Source organism: Pempheris klunzingeri, chromosome 1 (assembly GCF_042242105.1).
Source record: "Pempheris klunzingeri isolate RE-2024b chromosome 1, fPemKlu1.hap1, whole genome shotgun sequence".
NCBI classification, from domain to species: domain Eukaryota; kingdom Metazoa; phylum Chordata; class Actinopteri; order Acropomatiformes; family Pempheridae; genus Pempheris; species Pempheris klunzingeri.
This window is the reverse complement of record NC_092012.1, coordinates 1,787,434-1,804,229: the sequence shown is the minus strand read 5'-3', so window position 1 is coordinate 1,804,229 and position 16,796 is coordinate 1,787,434. Positions and strand designations below refer to the sequence as shown.

Here is a 16,796-nt window from a genome sequence, read left to right as displayed (position 1 = left end):
CAGTCAGCCCCACTTTATTATTACTATTATTATCAGCATTAGAGTTCTTTAGAAGCCCTGAACTCAGTCTGCTCACTCCTCCTGTCGCTTCATTGAGAAAAACGCAGCGGAGGAAGGGAAGCGTCAAGCCTCCACCATGGTTTCACACAGCGGCAGATGGAGGGGCTCTGGTGGGGGGAACGGCACGTAGTCATGTCCGTGGGTGGTTTCTCCACCTCGGAGTCCCGTTCTTCCATCTCTCCCTCTGTGACCTAAAAAAAACCTGCTCCAATATCGGCGCTGCCTCCTTTTTTCTTCTCCGTCCAACAAACTCGCGGATTTACTCTTGTAACCCAAATACGCACAGACCCACCGGCACCCATCAGCACCCATCAGCTCCCATCAGCACCCATCAGCACCCATCAGCCCAGAAGCGACAGCAAAACACGCCAAATGATGCGGAGCACTTTTTAACAAAGAGCAAAGCGACGCCTGAGCACTTTTCCTGAAGGACAAACTGAGAATCGTCCCTTTATTCCGGTGAAAGTTGACCGCGAACCAGCGCGCCTGGTCTGAGAGGTGGAGCACGAAGAGGAGGCTGCTTACCTTCCTTTTTTAAGGCATTGATGATCGACTTCATTTTCTCTCCTTTGCTACTCCGACTTGTCGCCACGGTTCGTGCACATCACAGGACTTTTCCCTCTCAGCACCGAGGACAGCGGCTCTGCGGAGAGGAGCTGCCGCGCGCAGCGCACATGATCCCGCTCACACCTTCACTACCAGCGCGCCCCCTCCGCTCTCTCTCTCTCACACACACACACACACACACATACACACACAAACACACACGACTTCCCTTACCCCACCCCTCACACACCTCCCCTTCCTCTCTCTCTCTCCCTCCCATGAGAGAGCGACTGCTCTGCACAGCTGCACGGTGGAGCCACAAATAGTGGAATCCAAGTAGTAGGCTGGTCCTTGTGGCGGCTCTGACAGTAGGTGTGCAAACTGCGTCCTTTCCTGGTAGTTCAGGTCGTGTAGAGTCTGGATACAAACGGGAAGCTGAAAAAAACCTGCTGTGTTTTTAGTTTCTTAATCACCCAAAACACATTTCCTGCATTTAAGCTGCTTCTAACATCCTTTAGCGTACCTTCAGACAGAATGTATCACCAGTAATGATGCAACGGATCTGTAATGAGCCTCAGACAATCTGCCTGCTGCTCCATCAGTGCTGATAATACTAATACACACATGTGACAAATGAAAGGAGACATGTGCAGAGACACACAGGTCATCCAGCGCTCAGGATCTGACCCATCATCTGCTGTGACCTTCAGCAGCATCCCAACACAGCTGAACACCTTCGGCAACGTGTCCGACTCATTCAGACAGTAAATGAAGGAGGATGGTGTTCACCCCTCCAGTAGAGTTCAGACCCAGCGAGCACTAAAACATGTCCAGGATGCTTGTTTATGTGGTCACACCCCCGTAAGGTAGAGGGGGGGTGACAGCTCGATGGCTTCGTGTGATATCTGCTTGGTAAAATGTAGCAGCATGACACCGTGGTGTGATATGATCCTTTTATCATCCATGTTATCGTCCTCTTGTTAAATCCATACAGCTCCACACACTGAGGCTGCTCTGGAGGTGGAGGTAGAACAACAGCTTACACTTAATGTTCTTTAATTATGTTAAAACAACAACTAGTAAAAGGATTAATAAGGTGTAGAATTAAAAAGAGCCTTTATGTGGCAAATCATGGCATGAAAGTTTTATGAAATAAAATGGAAAAAAAGGTCCCAATTGATTGTGGTTTTAACCAACAGTCAGGCTTTGCCCTTAAAGGACAACATCCTGGTGTGTGAATGACTGGTAGGTAGTAAAAGTGTTGGAACTGGTCCAGTAGATCACCTCAGCCAGCAGCCACCAAACGGGCTGCAACGTGATCCTTTGGGACAACTGCACCTGATCACAGTAGGTCCACTAAAAGAGCTTGTTTGATCCACTGACAGGCTCAGAGTGTTATTCTAAGTGTGTGACAGCATCATGGAAAGGATCCCTACAGAGAGAGACCTGGAAGATCCTTTTGGTTTAACCACAAACAGCACACACACCAGACTACATTCACTAAAACAGAGATTTTAGCTCACAGAGCATGAGAGTCATGGCAACATCACTTAGTTTGTTTGTGTTACTGTGTGTTACAGAAATATTGTTTTGGATCCAAACTAACCTTTTAAGACACCAAAGTCACACAATAACACAAACAAACTAACAAATCAGTGCAGCAGTAGACCAGCAGCTGCCATGTAAAATTTGTGATTTTGTCAATGGAGTCTGGTGGCTTTGAAGACAGCAATATAATGGTTTTTCTCTGGTTAAACAAAAAGTAGATTACCTCAGACTCAGGCTCAGAGTGTTACTCTAAGTGTGTGACAGCATCATGGAAAGGATCCCTACAGAGAGAGACCTGGAAGATCCTTTTGGTTTAACCACAAACAGCTGTTATATCGCTCTCTGCACACACACCAAAGTGGTAAAAAGTTCTATTTTAATTTGTATTTAGCTGCTCTTCACACACTGACCTGGCTTCAGATGATAACAGCACACTCTCAGTAGAATATCTGTTATTTGCAGCATCAGACAGACTCACACATTCAGTGACCAAAGAGAATCTTGATGGTGGACCCACACTGGCAGAACGTGCTGTCCATTAAATGAGTCCACTGCTGATATGATGAAGGTTTCTCCCCCCGACAGGTGCAGAAAATTATCTTTTGTCTCGAGTATTTAAGAATTTAAAGTCAATAACTGCTGCCTCAGAGGCTTTTTGTCTGCACAAACAAAACAAATCTGAGGACAAACCTGAAGCGTTCCTATTTTTCAAACTAAATGTAAAAGCTCCACGTCTTTTTTCCATCACAGCTCATCCACTCACACACTGATACCAACAACTGTCCTGTTGAACAGCGAGAAAACATTCAGTCGTGTGAATCTCATTTACAGTCGCAGCCTCAGGTGCTCAGAGTCGATTCATTTGCACATATAAAATTAATAAAACATGAAAAGAACAGAGAACATAACAACTGACTGTGCAGATTGAAAACCCCAAGACACACACACACACACACACACACACACACACAGTGAAACGTCTCTCAACAGACAAATGAAAATAAAGATGTAAACCAAGTGTAACTATAAATTCCACTCCACCAAAAGGAGGGCGGGTGCAGCTGCCAGGACGTCTGTGTGCCGAACAGCAGCGACATGAAAAGAGAACATTGCTTGAAAAAGGTGGAAACAGGTTTATGAAGCTTCACAGATTGTAACGCCGCTCGACGCAAACTGATAATTTGTGATACTGGTGTAAGGAATAAATAAAAATAAATACAAGTGGTCTTAAGAGGACTGCTAACTGTGCAAACCAAGTGAAGAGAATCTCAGCTGCTTATACAACATAAAACAAATAACAGCACATTTCAGATCCATCTCTATCTAAAGAGGCAGAAACATTTGGCGGAATCTAAATACTTAAGCATAAATATACATAAATAATAATCACAGCAATGAACCAAATGTAGAAAAATATACATTTACTGAAGAATAATCTAATAAAAGTGAAAGAATGTTCAATTATGTGAAGATCTGCAGGTCAAATGCATCTTATTGTCATTTCAGATCATACTGGATGTATCGTGGCCGGTAAAACCCCTTTAAAGTGTCACCAGGTGTCTTACAGTTAAACATGAAGCTTCATCAGTGGTTAAATATGACCTTTGGCCATGGTAGTGCCGCCTGACACCCAAATCAGACTTGGATAAAGTTACTTTATCATAATGTGATAATACTTAAAAATGAGTAAATAGGAAGAGTTAAAAAACTGATTTTAGTTCTTTAAACAGTGAAGCTGATTTATTTTTTGGTATTTTTCTTAGATTTGGTTGATCACGTCTGCAATATGAACTTGGGGAAGGGGAACTTGCGCTGCGTGGAGGAGGATCACGGCGCTGAGAGGTCACTGGGTTGAGCGACTGACGATGGAAATTTTGGATTTCCCCGTCAGGATAGTTTCCATGCATCCAAGATTTGCTATGAGCCAGGTGTTGGGAGCAGGGGATGAAGGGAAAGGTAAGATCTGGAGTGAACGATGGACGGCGAGCAGCTTCCATGAGAAACAAATCCCCGTTGTTGCTAAGCAACTCGGAGGGGGATTGGCTCCATACATCATTAAGGCCACATTTACACACCAGCGTGCACACCTGCCTGTTGTCTGATGTAATGTGGGCCACAGCTACAGGACTCCCTCTGTGCACTCGTCCTCCTTCCACTTTATTTGATTTCACGCTGAGCTGCCGCGTGAAGCCTCTTGGTCGCACGGCATCCGGGCTCGTCGAAGCTCTCTGCGTCTCCCCATTCACTTCTTCTTCCCACCACAGCTTCAAAGCAACGTGACACATTCAGACGAATGTGTTCAACGGCTGACCCCGCCGAGGAGGAACGCACCAGATGGCTACACAACAAAGCATATGTTGTCATAAAGAATGCAATAATGTAGTGATGGGAGCAGATTTCCCTCATTGGTGTGTCCATACTGTGCGCCGCCATTCCACAGAAATTAGTCACAATATGAAATATGCAGGAAAATACACATGAATGCTTAGCGGGATTTTCAAAATAAGATAAGAATCTTTTGGGCCTCGGGCTCTGCTGCAGCTTTTTTCTTAAAAAAGTTTTTTTTAAATCCATCAAACTCCTCACTTACATGTTCACACGTCAGTTGACTGGACACGCTAATATTCTGCTAATGTGGGAACACGCACTAAACCACGGGCGCTAATGTGCTGCTATAACAGCCTCCGCTCTTCTCATTTCAGCCGCTCCACCAGGGATTTGCTCCAGTTCAGCCACACGAGCATTAGCTTTGCTGCGTTTGGAGCATTAGATGAGGTCTGGTTCACAGCTGGAGTGTTCCAGTTCATCCCAAACGTGCCGAAAAGGGTTAAAGGTCAGGACAAACCACCTCTATATGCAGCTGTCTTTGTGCACGGGGACCTCTAATGCAGCACAGGTGTTTGTTCATACATGTTATTTGTATGAAAAGTAATATGTAATTACGAAGTGGTTGATATCATACATGTGAAAGAATGGACTGGACCTGACACCAGAGGTACACACACACACACAGCAGGTCATTTTCTGTTGCCAGTGAACCATAGTTATCAGTAAATGCAGCTCACACGGCTCCACATCATCGCTGAATTTAATTATATCACCAATCAATACTAATGAGCACTTTAGTGGTTCGTCGCCCATTGAGGGAGCGCTCCCCTCAGGGCTGTGTGGTAATTTCCACCTCAATTTACCTTGCAGGAGGACAAAAGGCATCGTGTGTGTGTGAGTGAGTGTGAGTGTGTGACTTGTTGCAGCAGCTTAAGATGTGAAAAACTGCCAATGTAGCGCATCATGTGGATGCAGAAAAAAAAGAAATCAACATCTCTGTGAATTAAGTTTTCCTTCCTCGCTGGCAGGATGTTGAAATGTGTGAGTCAATTTGTCCTCCTTCCTGAGTACAGCGCCGGCACAATCAGCCAAATATAGCCGGGGCCTCAGAGTGTATATAGCACACATCACAGTAGAAACTATTGTTTAAAGGAGAGACACCGCGTGTCACCGAGATGAATAAATTAAGATGCAGCATTAATTTATTTATATGTAAATACACATAAAACCACTTTGTTGTTACTTCACTCTTTAATGAGCTTTTACGGCGCACAGATTCACACTTTCATCCTCAGCCTTTGAAGAAACAGAAGACGTCACCTGATTAAATAAAGATTCTATACTGCTGCCTCTGTGTTTCTCTGTGTGGATGCACTTCTCACACATGAAGAGGATCCAGAGGTTTCTGTTACACACTGACAGCACTGCAGCCACACACAGTAAGACCTACTTGGACCGACCTCAGCAGCTCCTGCCAAAACCAATCAAGGAGTTCAGGAGGTGAAGGGGAAAAATGAGCCAAAGCCCGAAACATTTCACGTGCTGCAGGTTTAAAAAAGGAGAATGGAGATGGAGAGGGCGAGGAAGTGTAGTCTTTACTGCAGAGACTCGATGTGACGGTAGGATGAGTGTATCTGTCTGAATTACTGTCTTTAGTCCATGAAAAGTTGGAAAACGTTTTAAAGATGACGGCTTCATGACAAGATCTAGTAGAAATGAACTGTATACTAATAACACACAACCTCTTTGGCCCTGTACCCCTTCCTTTATACCACCCATGATCCTCTACATGGAGTTCTTTCAGATGATTTTAACCCTTTAACCTCCTCACCAACAAAAAAAGCAATGAATGAATGAATGATGAACAGACCCCACTTTTTTTTTAAATATTGGCCTCTACCAAACGGTTGAGATGTCGTAAGTAAAACATGTTTTCAATAAGATATAGTGAGTCAAAATGTGCTCTACCATATGGTTGAGCAGAAGATTAAAGGGTTAAACTGGGTGATATTTACAAGAATAATTATCCTAAATAAAGTGTCTTTGGGCCACAACTTGCTCCTGAACTTCAGATTCCCCCTGTATGAAAAAAAAAAAGCCCTTTGAGTAGTCGAAATAACTAGAAAGGTGCTATACAAATACAAACCATTTACCGTTCACCACTATAATATCTGTCTGGTGACTCACACTGCCTGGCTGCCTGTTAGCTTAGCTTAGCTTAGCTTAGCATTGGATATGTGGAGCAGCTTTTCTGGCTCCATTTGAAGGCAACAAAATCCACTAACCAGCACCTCTGTAGCTCACTAATTGACAAATTATATCTCATTTGCTTTATCCACATAAAACCCAAAGTATAAACGTGTATAAACGTTGTGTCTCTTTCTCAGCACTGAGCCCTAATTGCAGTACTGTAGCTATATGTTTCTTTAAGATGACCTCTCTCTCTGATCTCTGTGCACAAAAATGTTCAAATGAGAGTTAATCAAGAACAATATATGACTTTCTCTTCCCCACCAGTCCAGGCCGCAGTCAATCTCAGGTCTGATGCTATGAATGTTAAGAGAAAAGGAAAAACAACCGTGATGAAATGCCATGCTGGTAAAAAAAACGAGAGTGCCTGAGAGCTGAACGCTGGTGGCAAAAACAAATAAATAGGATTATTATCACATCTATAAAGAGAAAGTCCTCCTTCTTTGGTATCATTACTAAAAACAATAACACTGCATGTGCCTAATTTACTGATGTTACCAGGCAGAAAAAACCTCCTTTGTAATAAATATGATATAAAATCAGACAAAACACTTTAGTATTATGTACTACAGAGCCTGATATGGAGGAAACTATCTATCTATATCTATAAATTATGTATTATGTACTAAAATCTACTTATAGAATGATAATCTCCCCACAGACTCTCAGTTCGTCTCCTGCAGGCTCTTAAAACTCCAGCTATTAAGTGACTTGAACAAAAACCAGACAACTCGCTGATGAATAATTACAGCGCCAACCTCAACAGATCAATATCAAACTATCAAACCTTTTAAGTGAGCCACAGAAAAAGCTGTTTTTATTTTAGCAGCTTTTCTTTAACACCTTCTTTTGTCCCTAAACAATAGTTTTGATGTTTTCCCGTCAGGACCACAGCACAGCAGGGACTGCTCTCGTTCACGTCTTGAATTACATCCACTTCCAGATCACAGTGCAGCATTTGACACAGTCGACCACAATATATTACTAGACGGGCTGGAAAACTAGGTTAGATTTTCTGGAACAGTGCTAAACTGGTTTGAATCCTATTTGGAGAACAGGAACTACTTTGTGTGGATTGGTAATAACACATCTGAGCACACAAAAATGACACGTGGAGTCCCCCAAGGCTCCTATCTCGTCCCCCTTCTGTTCAGCATCTACACGCTCCAACCAGCTGATATTGTGGAAAACAACAATGTACCTGACATCAATCAGATTTACCGATCAATATCTCCAGGTTATGCAGGCCGTTCCCTCAACCTGGAGAAGCAGCGCTCAGTTTTTATGCTCCACGTAAAACTGGAAAACTTGAGATCTGCTCCAACTCTCACTTGTTTTCACTGTTTATGCATGTCTTTTACATATTAACCTTGTGCTTAATGTCTTTCTGTCTCATGCTGTAGCTATATATATAACTATAACTATACTTTATTCACCTGGATTCTTTACCTGGATGTTGTTTCAGTGGTTTCCTCCTACAGGACTGTGACTGTGGAATGTTTAGACTTCTGTTCATTACTTTTAGCCATCTATTTTGACGTCTTTGCTCACATCCTAACTAGATTTTGTGCACATTCAATTACAAAGTGAAATGCGGTGGAAGGTGCATGTGACTAAATGTATTAAAAATCAGCCTCACACCAATTTATAACCCTATTTTAGAGAGTTTATTTTCCTCTTAATGCTGCGTTCACATGGATTCAGGCAGCCGGACAAAACTTTCTGGGCAGCACTGATAAAACAAAGTCCAACAGAATGACATGAAGTCAAATATAGTGCAATAATTTTACCGTTTACCATCTATTTTCTCAAGAAAGTTATTGTAAGCTACTCCACAATCTTTCCATGCAGCCCCTCCTGACTGTAAATGAGAAGCACTGGCTGTGATATTAGTGTGACGCGAGATGAGCCGAATCACTTTGCTGTTTCTGCCCTGCTTGTCTTGATAGACTGACAAAGACAGTGTACTGAAGAGTGGCTTTATGAAAAGGTCATGTCATTGTGACTTGAGACTTTAGAAAAAGGACATTTTGAAACTAGAAAAAGAATTAAGCAGATCGTTTGGATGAGAAATATTGTCTGGGAGTTACAGATCAAGTTGAAGAAAGTGTCTGTTGAAGGGTAATCACTGAAATTATTCAAAATATGAGCAGAAATGAGCTCTTATTGTGAAAAGAACAACATTTTATAACAATGAGCTGAGCAGTAATTTAGTTATTTCACAATTCAGATATATTTATTATTTCTATTTACATAATTTGTTCATATGATGATTTATTTCATAATGTCTTATTTATTTATGTATTTTCTATTGATGACTTTAATTGATCAGCCAGTATACTGAAGGATATTTCAGGAGAAAATAATGTGGATGCTTTGGTTTGCCCACAATCCTTTTAACCACTACCTCTCTGCGTGTATATAAAAATAAACCCTGATGCATAAACATGGAGACCCTCCTGCCCTGCATGAATTCTCTCCGGCTGACAGGTGGATGTCAGTGTTCCTGCAGCAGAGACCGTGCTGCGTGTCAGCCAGCTCTGGAGTTTTTGGACGGATTTCTAACGTCAGATTTTCAGGCTCTTGCAGCGGTTGGCTTGTGTCCAGGTGCACTTCAGCATTCAGGAGCTGCAGAGAGCATCCCCTGGACTGTAATTGCTGCAGCAAAGCGGGAATAGGAGGGTGTGAAAGTGGTTAAGGTGCATGTTTGAGAGTGTGAGAGTGTGTGTGTGTGTGTGTGTAAGTTTGAAAATGTTTTGGTCAATGCACACTCTCTGCTGGATTATCACACTCTGACAGCGGGCGGCCTAATACGCCCATCTGTCAATCATTCTTACACAGGCTTACTGCTCTATGGAGAGGACAAACACAACACATATCTTCTACAGACATGCTCACCATACACTCATTCATTACTCTGTGTGTGTGTGTGTGTGTGTGTGTGTGATTTTAGAGTGACAAGAAAGTGCAAAGAAACTAAATAACCTCCTACTTTGGAAAGAATACACTGAGCTGCATTAGCTGTTAACAATAAAGGTTTTGTTTCCATCTTCAGCTGCACAGCTCGTGCATTATTGCCTCCACTGCAGCGAGTGAAAGGCTACATCCATGTGGCATGAATTAACGGATAATACCAGGATGTTAAAGATGAATTGTGTGTGCATAATGTATGTATGAATATTTAGCTTATGGTTAAATGTTACACGGCTGGCTGCACTACTGCCTCCATGTAGTGATGAACTTTTCCTCATGAAGATATTCTCTCAGTTGGGGTTTTGATGTTGGTAGCTGGGTTGGAATCAGCTGACTATGAAGGCCGTAACAAAAGTAATATAAAAGTCGCCACCTGGATTTAACTAAGCAAACAGGTAAGAGCCTTCCATTGGATAATTACTGCAGTGATGAACATGTTTCAGCTGGCAACAACTTATCTAACCCCAGCTGATGTGGTGAGCAGCTTCTCATTTCTTAAACAACCATGTTGGAAGACAAATCCTGTGGTCATGACAAGGATGTTAATCTGTTTCAGAAGAGTCAAATTACTGCATCAAGCAAAGAAAACAACTGAGGAGATGCTGAAACTACTAAAATCGGGTTAAGAACCGTCCAACGCATTATTAAAACCTGGAGGGATGGTGGTGAACCATCATTTGAGAGGAAGAAATGTGGTCACGGCTGTGTTTAATAGTGAAAGTAAGAGCATTTCCACACGCACAGTGCGAAGGGAACTAAACAGCTGTGTAGCCCTGAGAAAACCACTGATCAGTGAGGCTAATCGGGAAAAAAGGGCTTTAATTTGCTAGGGAGCGTAAAGATTAGACTCTGGAGCGATGGAGGAAGGTCATGTGGTCTGATGAGTCCAGATCTACCCTGTTCCAGAGTGACGGGCACATCAGGGTAAGAAGAGAGGCGGATGAAGTGATGCACCCATCAGGCCTACAGCCGACCGTACAAGCAGCTCTCCAGTCATCAATACAAGATCTTGGCAGAAAATTAATGCAACTCTGGGTGGAAATAAATGTTGTGACATTGCAGAAGCTTATTGAAACGATGCCACGGCGAATGTGTGGTAACTTGTGCAGCCCTTTGAATGACTAACTATTAACTTCAATACAGAGGTCACACACACACACACACACACACACACACACACACACACACACACACACACACACACACACACACTCGTGCATAATACCCCCATGAAAAACGCCAGTCTACATCTATAGAGGTTGTTATTGCCCTTTGAGGAGCCTCCTCCACTCTCGTCTCTGCACAGGAGAAGCAGGCAAAGCACTCGACACTGAAGCCAAATTAGTCACCTCTCCTCTTCGGACGGGAATAAACTCAGAGCGAGCAGATGAAATAATTGATTGATTAACACTTTCTCAAATCATAACCACAAAATAGAGACGACAACAACAACAACAACAACAACCGCTGGTCCCTGTCATGCATTCATCAGGCACTAACGCTGTCCAGTCAGATGTGACAGGCAGATTGTTCCTTGCACCTTCTGTTGATCGAAAACAAAATCTGAATATTTGATTTGAATAATTCAGCAAACTGTCACAGCTGCAAACATCCACGACTGTGATCCTGTGTTATTTCACTTTAACGCTTATATTTCTAATTCTTTAATAGTTTTGCACACAGTGCTGTGAGCATTCTGAGGCTAAATCCATCGTCCTTTAATACAACCACTGAGATCAATGGGGGATTTATTCTGCTGTGTGTGCAGCAGGTTAACAGGAATACTGATCATTTCATTATTCATCAATAAAGTTGGAAAAAGTGCCAATAAAGCAGCAGATTCTCACAATTGAGGAGCTGAAATTACAACAGATGATGTGGACTGAGTGGAATAACACACGTTTATTTACCCACTCGTCAAGTCATCAATCATTATAGAAATAATTCATAGGTTCAAACAGATGGGGCGGCTGTGGCTCAGCAGGTAGAGCAGCTCGATCCCCGGCTCCCCCGGTTCACATGAACCCTGAACCAGACACTGAAGCCAACAGCTCCTGGTGTTCAGGCCAACACGCTGCAGGGGGGGGGGGGCACTTTGTAATAAAGGTGCTGCATAAATACAGTGGATTGATAGAGACAGTGGGGTATCTGTGTGGTTTGAACACGTTTCATGAAGTAGAAGAAGAAGTGAAAGTCTCCCTGCAGCTTCAAACTCTTGATGCATGGATTTCTTCATCATCTCATTTTAACTGCTGCTTTGCTTTTAGTGCTTTATGCTCCAAAATACAGTTGCAGTCACTCTAATCACCACAAAATGAATCTAACCACTTTTTTTGGGGGTGGGGGGGCCTGCGGGGCTGGAGGTCTGGGGCCCCTGTCGGCCTTGACAAAGCAGTGAAACAACAAAAGGATTTGTGTGGCTGAACTGTTACATCATCTGGACAGAGTGAGCAAAAGAAACTGTGAAAGCCACGAGGCTTATGGTGTTTAGATAGTACACACACACACACACACACACACACACACACACACACACACACACACACACACACACACACACACACACACACACACACACACACACACACACACACACACACACCATGATGAACATTTAAACACACTAAAGCTGCGTATAGCCAGCAGGAGGCTCAGCTCGCCACAAGCTGGTCGGGCTGGACAAGTATGTGAGCATGTGTTTAAGGGGGTGGGGGGGGGGCGGTGAGTCAAGGAGCTCGGGTAGAGGGTCGATGGGAGCACTGGGTGAGGGGCACCCACCTTTGCAGCAGGCTGAACCCATGGCGGCCAATAGAGAGTCCAGAAGAGAAGACGTCCCATCCCCAGATCCACAGTGGCACCAGCTGACAGACGGAGCGGCGCCGTGCCACGACAGACCGCCTACCTGACCACCTTTGGCTAATCCTGACTACCACTCAGAGCGCAGCCCAGCACTTGTGGTTTGGGGTTGACACGGTGTGAAGGGAGGGAGGGAGGAGGTGGGGGTGGGGGTGGGGGTGTGTAGCAGATGTGGACAGCAACAAGGCCTTTTGGGGGTAATCCTGCACCGCCGCCGTGTCCCATTTAGCTCTTCACCGGGCCGCTGCCACCGCCGCGTGAGGCTGCCCGGTGGTGGGCGGCGTCCACGAGAGAGGGCAACAACTGCAGGATTACATCTTTAGATTAGATTAGATTTCTCTCTCTCGTCATTCATTTCCCCCCTCAATCTTTCTCTGTCCTCCTTTATATATTCATTTGTTTGTTCATCTCATTTTCTCCGAGGCCCCGTAATCCCCGAGCCGTCTCTGTGCAACACAAACTAGTCCCGAGGCCCGAGCCGGCGTCCAAGTACGGCTCTGTGTTCACTCCAGACATTCTCTCCTCTCAGTCTGCATCCAAAACCATCACCACAAGCGGTGTGACCGACGCCTGGTGGGTTTTTTTTGCACGGCTTTAAGACTGTCAGGTGTTGGAGCCTGTTGCCATCAACAATCTGCCGCTCCACAACTTTCTCAGTGAGGAAGTGGCAGCTAAGCAACAGCGATAATAAATAGCAAGAGGATAAAAAAAGAGAACGTGGAATTTGTTCAAATATCTTCGTTTTTTCCCATTTTGTATGTTCGTGAGAAATCTTTTTCGTCTTCTCACCTCCCTCTCATTCCTCTCACACACACACACACACACACACACACACACACACACACACACACACACACAGACGCAAGAAATAAATAACTCTCATTACATACAGTACATATATTTATGTACATAGCCGCTTGAATCCTCACCCAACCTGGACAATATATATATATATATATATATTAGTGGTGGGTGGATCGATCTAAAATATCAATAGATCTATACTAACATTGGTATCGGTATTGATCGATACTTAACTTTCAGTTTCTCTTCTCTATGTTCAGTACACAACTCCTGTTATATCGTAGTGATTGTACAAACACACACACACACACACACACACACACACACACACACACACACACACACACACACACGCTCACTTTGCCCCCCCCCAGCACTCAGCGGCCTTTCAGCAGATTTCTAGAAGTGAAAGTAAGATGTAGTCATCTCCAGCATTAGTTAATGAGTGATTGGTCACAATTGTAATTTTAGCAGACTGATTAAATATAATGGTTCACTTCATAAATTATTAACCACTGTTCAACTCACCAAAGTAGAGACGCTGTTTTTCTAAGTAAAAAGTATCAGTAATATATATATATAATCATTTGAAACCATCGCTCATAAAGTGTAAAGTGTAAACAGTAAAATAAACCTCACTTAGTTGAGAACCACTTGAACTGCCTGAGATGTTTCAGAAGCAGGTTCTGGGAGTCAGTAATAAATGTAATCTTCAAAGTACAAAAGCTTTCAAATGTTTTTCCCAAAGCCTCCACGACACGCAAACTGAGCATTATGTTGTATGAAAAACAATCTTGAGCGCTAGAAGAATTGTTAAATCCATCCACCGACTTAATCAAATCCTTCCCGGCACAACCGCACACAGCAGTGGACACCTCTGGAGGCCGACCAATGGGCTCCTCCGGCCCAGCCATTGATCATTTCTCCCGGCCTAATCGGCCCGGGATTGTCCTGGTGTAAACATAAACTTTCATCCTCTTGGCATCGCTCTCGTAATCCCGCGGACGGGATTATACCGGGAGGTCATTTAGGAGGATCAAAGCATGGGGGGATTTGAAATGTATCTCCAGAGGAGATTGAGGAATAGATGCTGGGTGGCTGGAGGAGAACAGGTGAGCCGGGCTACGTACCTATATCTGTCTCTTTGTGGTTCTTGATGAGCTCAGCGAGCTCAAAGTTCCCAGCAATAATGGCCACCTGGAGAGAGGAAAGGACGGCAGAGAGGGAGAGAGGGAGAGAAAGGGAGTGAAGGGGGGAGGAAAAAACATTAATTCAGTCTTTCCATGTTCTTCCAGAGGGTCGCATGTAAGAGAAAGCTTCTTGTCAAACATTCAGAGTGAGACGTCATCTAATTAATATTCTACTATTCTAAGCTCTCTGATCAACTAAGAACAATATTTTACCAAACTGTTACTGTTTCACCTCATTATTTCTCCATTAGGTTTTAGAAAGTAATGAAACAAGTCCAAGAAACAGCGACGCTCCTCCCAGAAACGTGAAGTTTAACCTATAAACTTCAGAAAAATACAATCTTCATGGCTTTAATCGTCTGCAGCCAAGAATCAAGTAATCTACGACACACACACACACACACACACACACACACACACACACACACACACACACACACACACACACACACACACACACACACACACACACACACACACACACACACACACACACACACGTGTACAAGTCAAGACTCACACATGACACCATGGTGCACATGCAAAGTCACATGTTTAGTGTGTGTGTGTGTGTGTGTGTGTGTGTGTGTGTGTGTGTGGGGGGGGGGGGGGGGTAGTGAAGGCTGGACAGGCTGATCAGAATAACTGATGGGAATACTGATCATTAAAGAAGAGTTCCTTTATCACTTCTCTGGGATTAAGGACAGAGAAGAATAAACCAGCTGATAATCAGTCTGAACTGTTTTATTTTCCTCTTCATTATTCAAGTGAACTGGGGGAATTAGAAAAGAGTGAATTGGTGATTTCACAGGTTTTGCAGTCAGGCTTAATATAACTTTTCTATATTTGGGCCTCTGAAAACCTTAAAACAAACTAAATCTGAGACGGCCCACAACTCTTAACCCTCCTCCTAACCTCAAATGAAGGATCAATCGGTTCAAGAGGTTAGAACCTGCAGCCACAGACTCTGGACAGCTGATTGACGAGTCTGTTTAGCAGTGAGGTGTTTAAAGTTGAACTGAACCTCCTCTGATCTCTTCTCTGATCACTGCTGTGTCTTTCTGGTCACTCAGTATTAAGAGCATGAGGAACATGTGACACGTCCTCTGAGACCCTGCGCTGTATAGATAATTCAGCTGTGTCTACATATTATATAACCTCATATATTATTGATCGCTTGTAACATTGACGGAGAGCTGAGATAATTCCTGCTGATGTTTCAGCACCGACAAACCAAATCAAAACCCAGGTGTCGCTTTGACATCAACAGTCAAAGAAAAACAAATGATCTGATTCGTTTGATTATATTGCAGGAAAAACACCAGCTCATAAATCTGACTTTATTTTCTTTCATCAGATGTGACTGAGAGCACAGGAAATAGAGAGTGAGTGAAGATTATTTAGTCAAACTACTGTTTTCAAGGTCAAGAATGAACTTTTTCCTCAAAAAAAATACTAAAAGAAAATCTCCCCCTGTGTGAAATACCTCATTAAAGGATTCTCTGACAGCACTTCTGCTTGGTTCCTGGTTTCATCGTCTAGTCTGACTGTTCTTCGTTGATCTAATTTCCCTGAACTCTCAGTTTTCCTTGACTCCAGCCGACACAGAGCGGTGGGACGAGTGTGTGTCCACCGGGGGGCAGTAGAGGGGTTTCCTCCTGAGCCGGCTGGAGAGGGTGTTACACCGTCAGTGACCCAGATCACTCTGCCTGTTGTCACGTTGTTGCTTACAGTCGTTCCTGCAGGCGCTGAGCTCGTGGGGTGTAACAGGCCTTACAGTACACTGCGAGTCCGGATCGTCGGAGTAAAAATAGTCAGGTTCATTTTCCACACACACACACACAAACACACACGCGAGCGAGTGCACACACACCTCAAGGGAAACCCAGCAGCATTATATAAGCATGCCTGCTCTGATTCCTGGAGAACAAATATTCAGGAGGAAGAGAGCGATGGAAGAGAGAGTGATGGAGAGCGGGTGTATTATTAAAGCAGAGCTGGCTTGAGTAGTAACACTCTGCCCCCCCCCCCTCCACAGCCGACCCTTTCTTCATATAAATAAAAACAGCACTTCCGACAAAAGGCACTTGGGAGCCTCTAATGAAGATGTTTTCCATCCTCTTGAATTTTTCAGCGCCGCATTAAAACACAATATATTTCAGATATGGTCCCAGAAAACAGGCTTATTTCAGACTAAACGGAGCCAATAAATGTGATCTCGTGCTCCTTCATGGAGGCAAA

General features: G+C 43.7%; 1 protein-coding gene across 1 annotated transcript in view; it reads right to left on the bottom strand.

The window, feature by feature from the left end:
* Nucleotides 1-16,796, bottom strand: part of LOC139219884 (SH3 and multiple ankyrin repeat domains protein 2-like) — a 134,754-nt gene that overhangs the window by 83,145 nt on the left and 34,813 nt on the right. Inside the window, exon 9 of the mRNA XM_070852268.1 lies at nucleotides 14,496-14,562. Within this exon, the coding sequence (XP_070708369.1) occupies nucleotides 14,496-14,562 (67 nt within the window). The remainder of the gene's footprint in view (nucleotides 1-14,495; nucleotides 14,563-16,796) is intronic.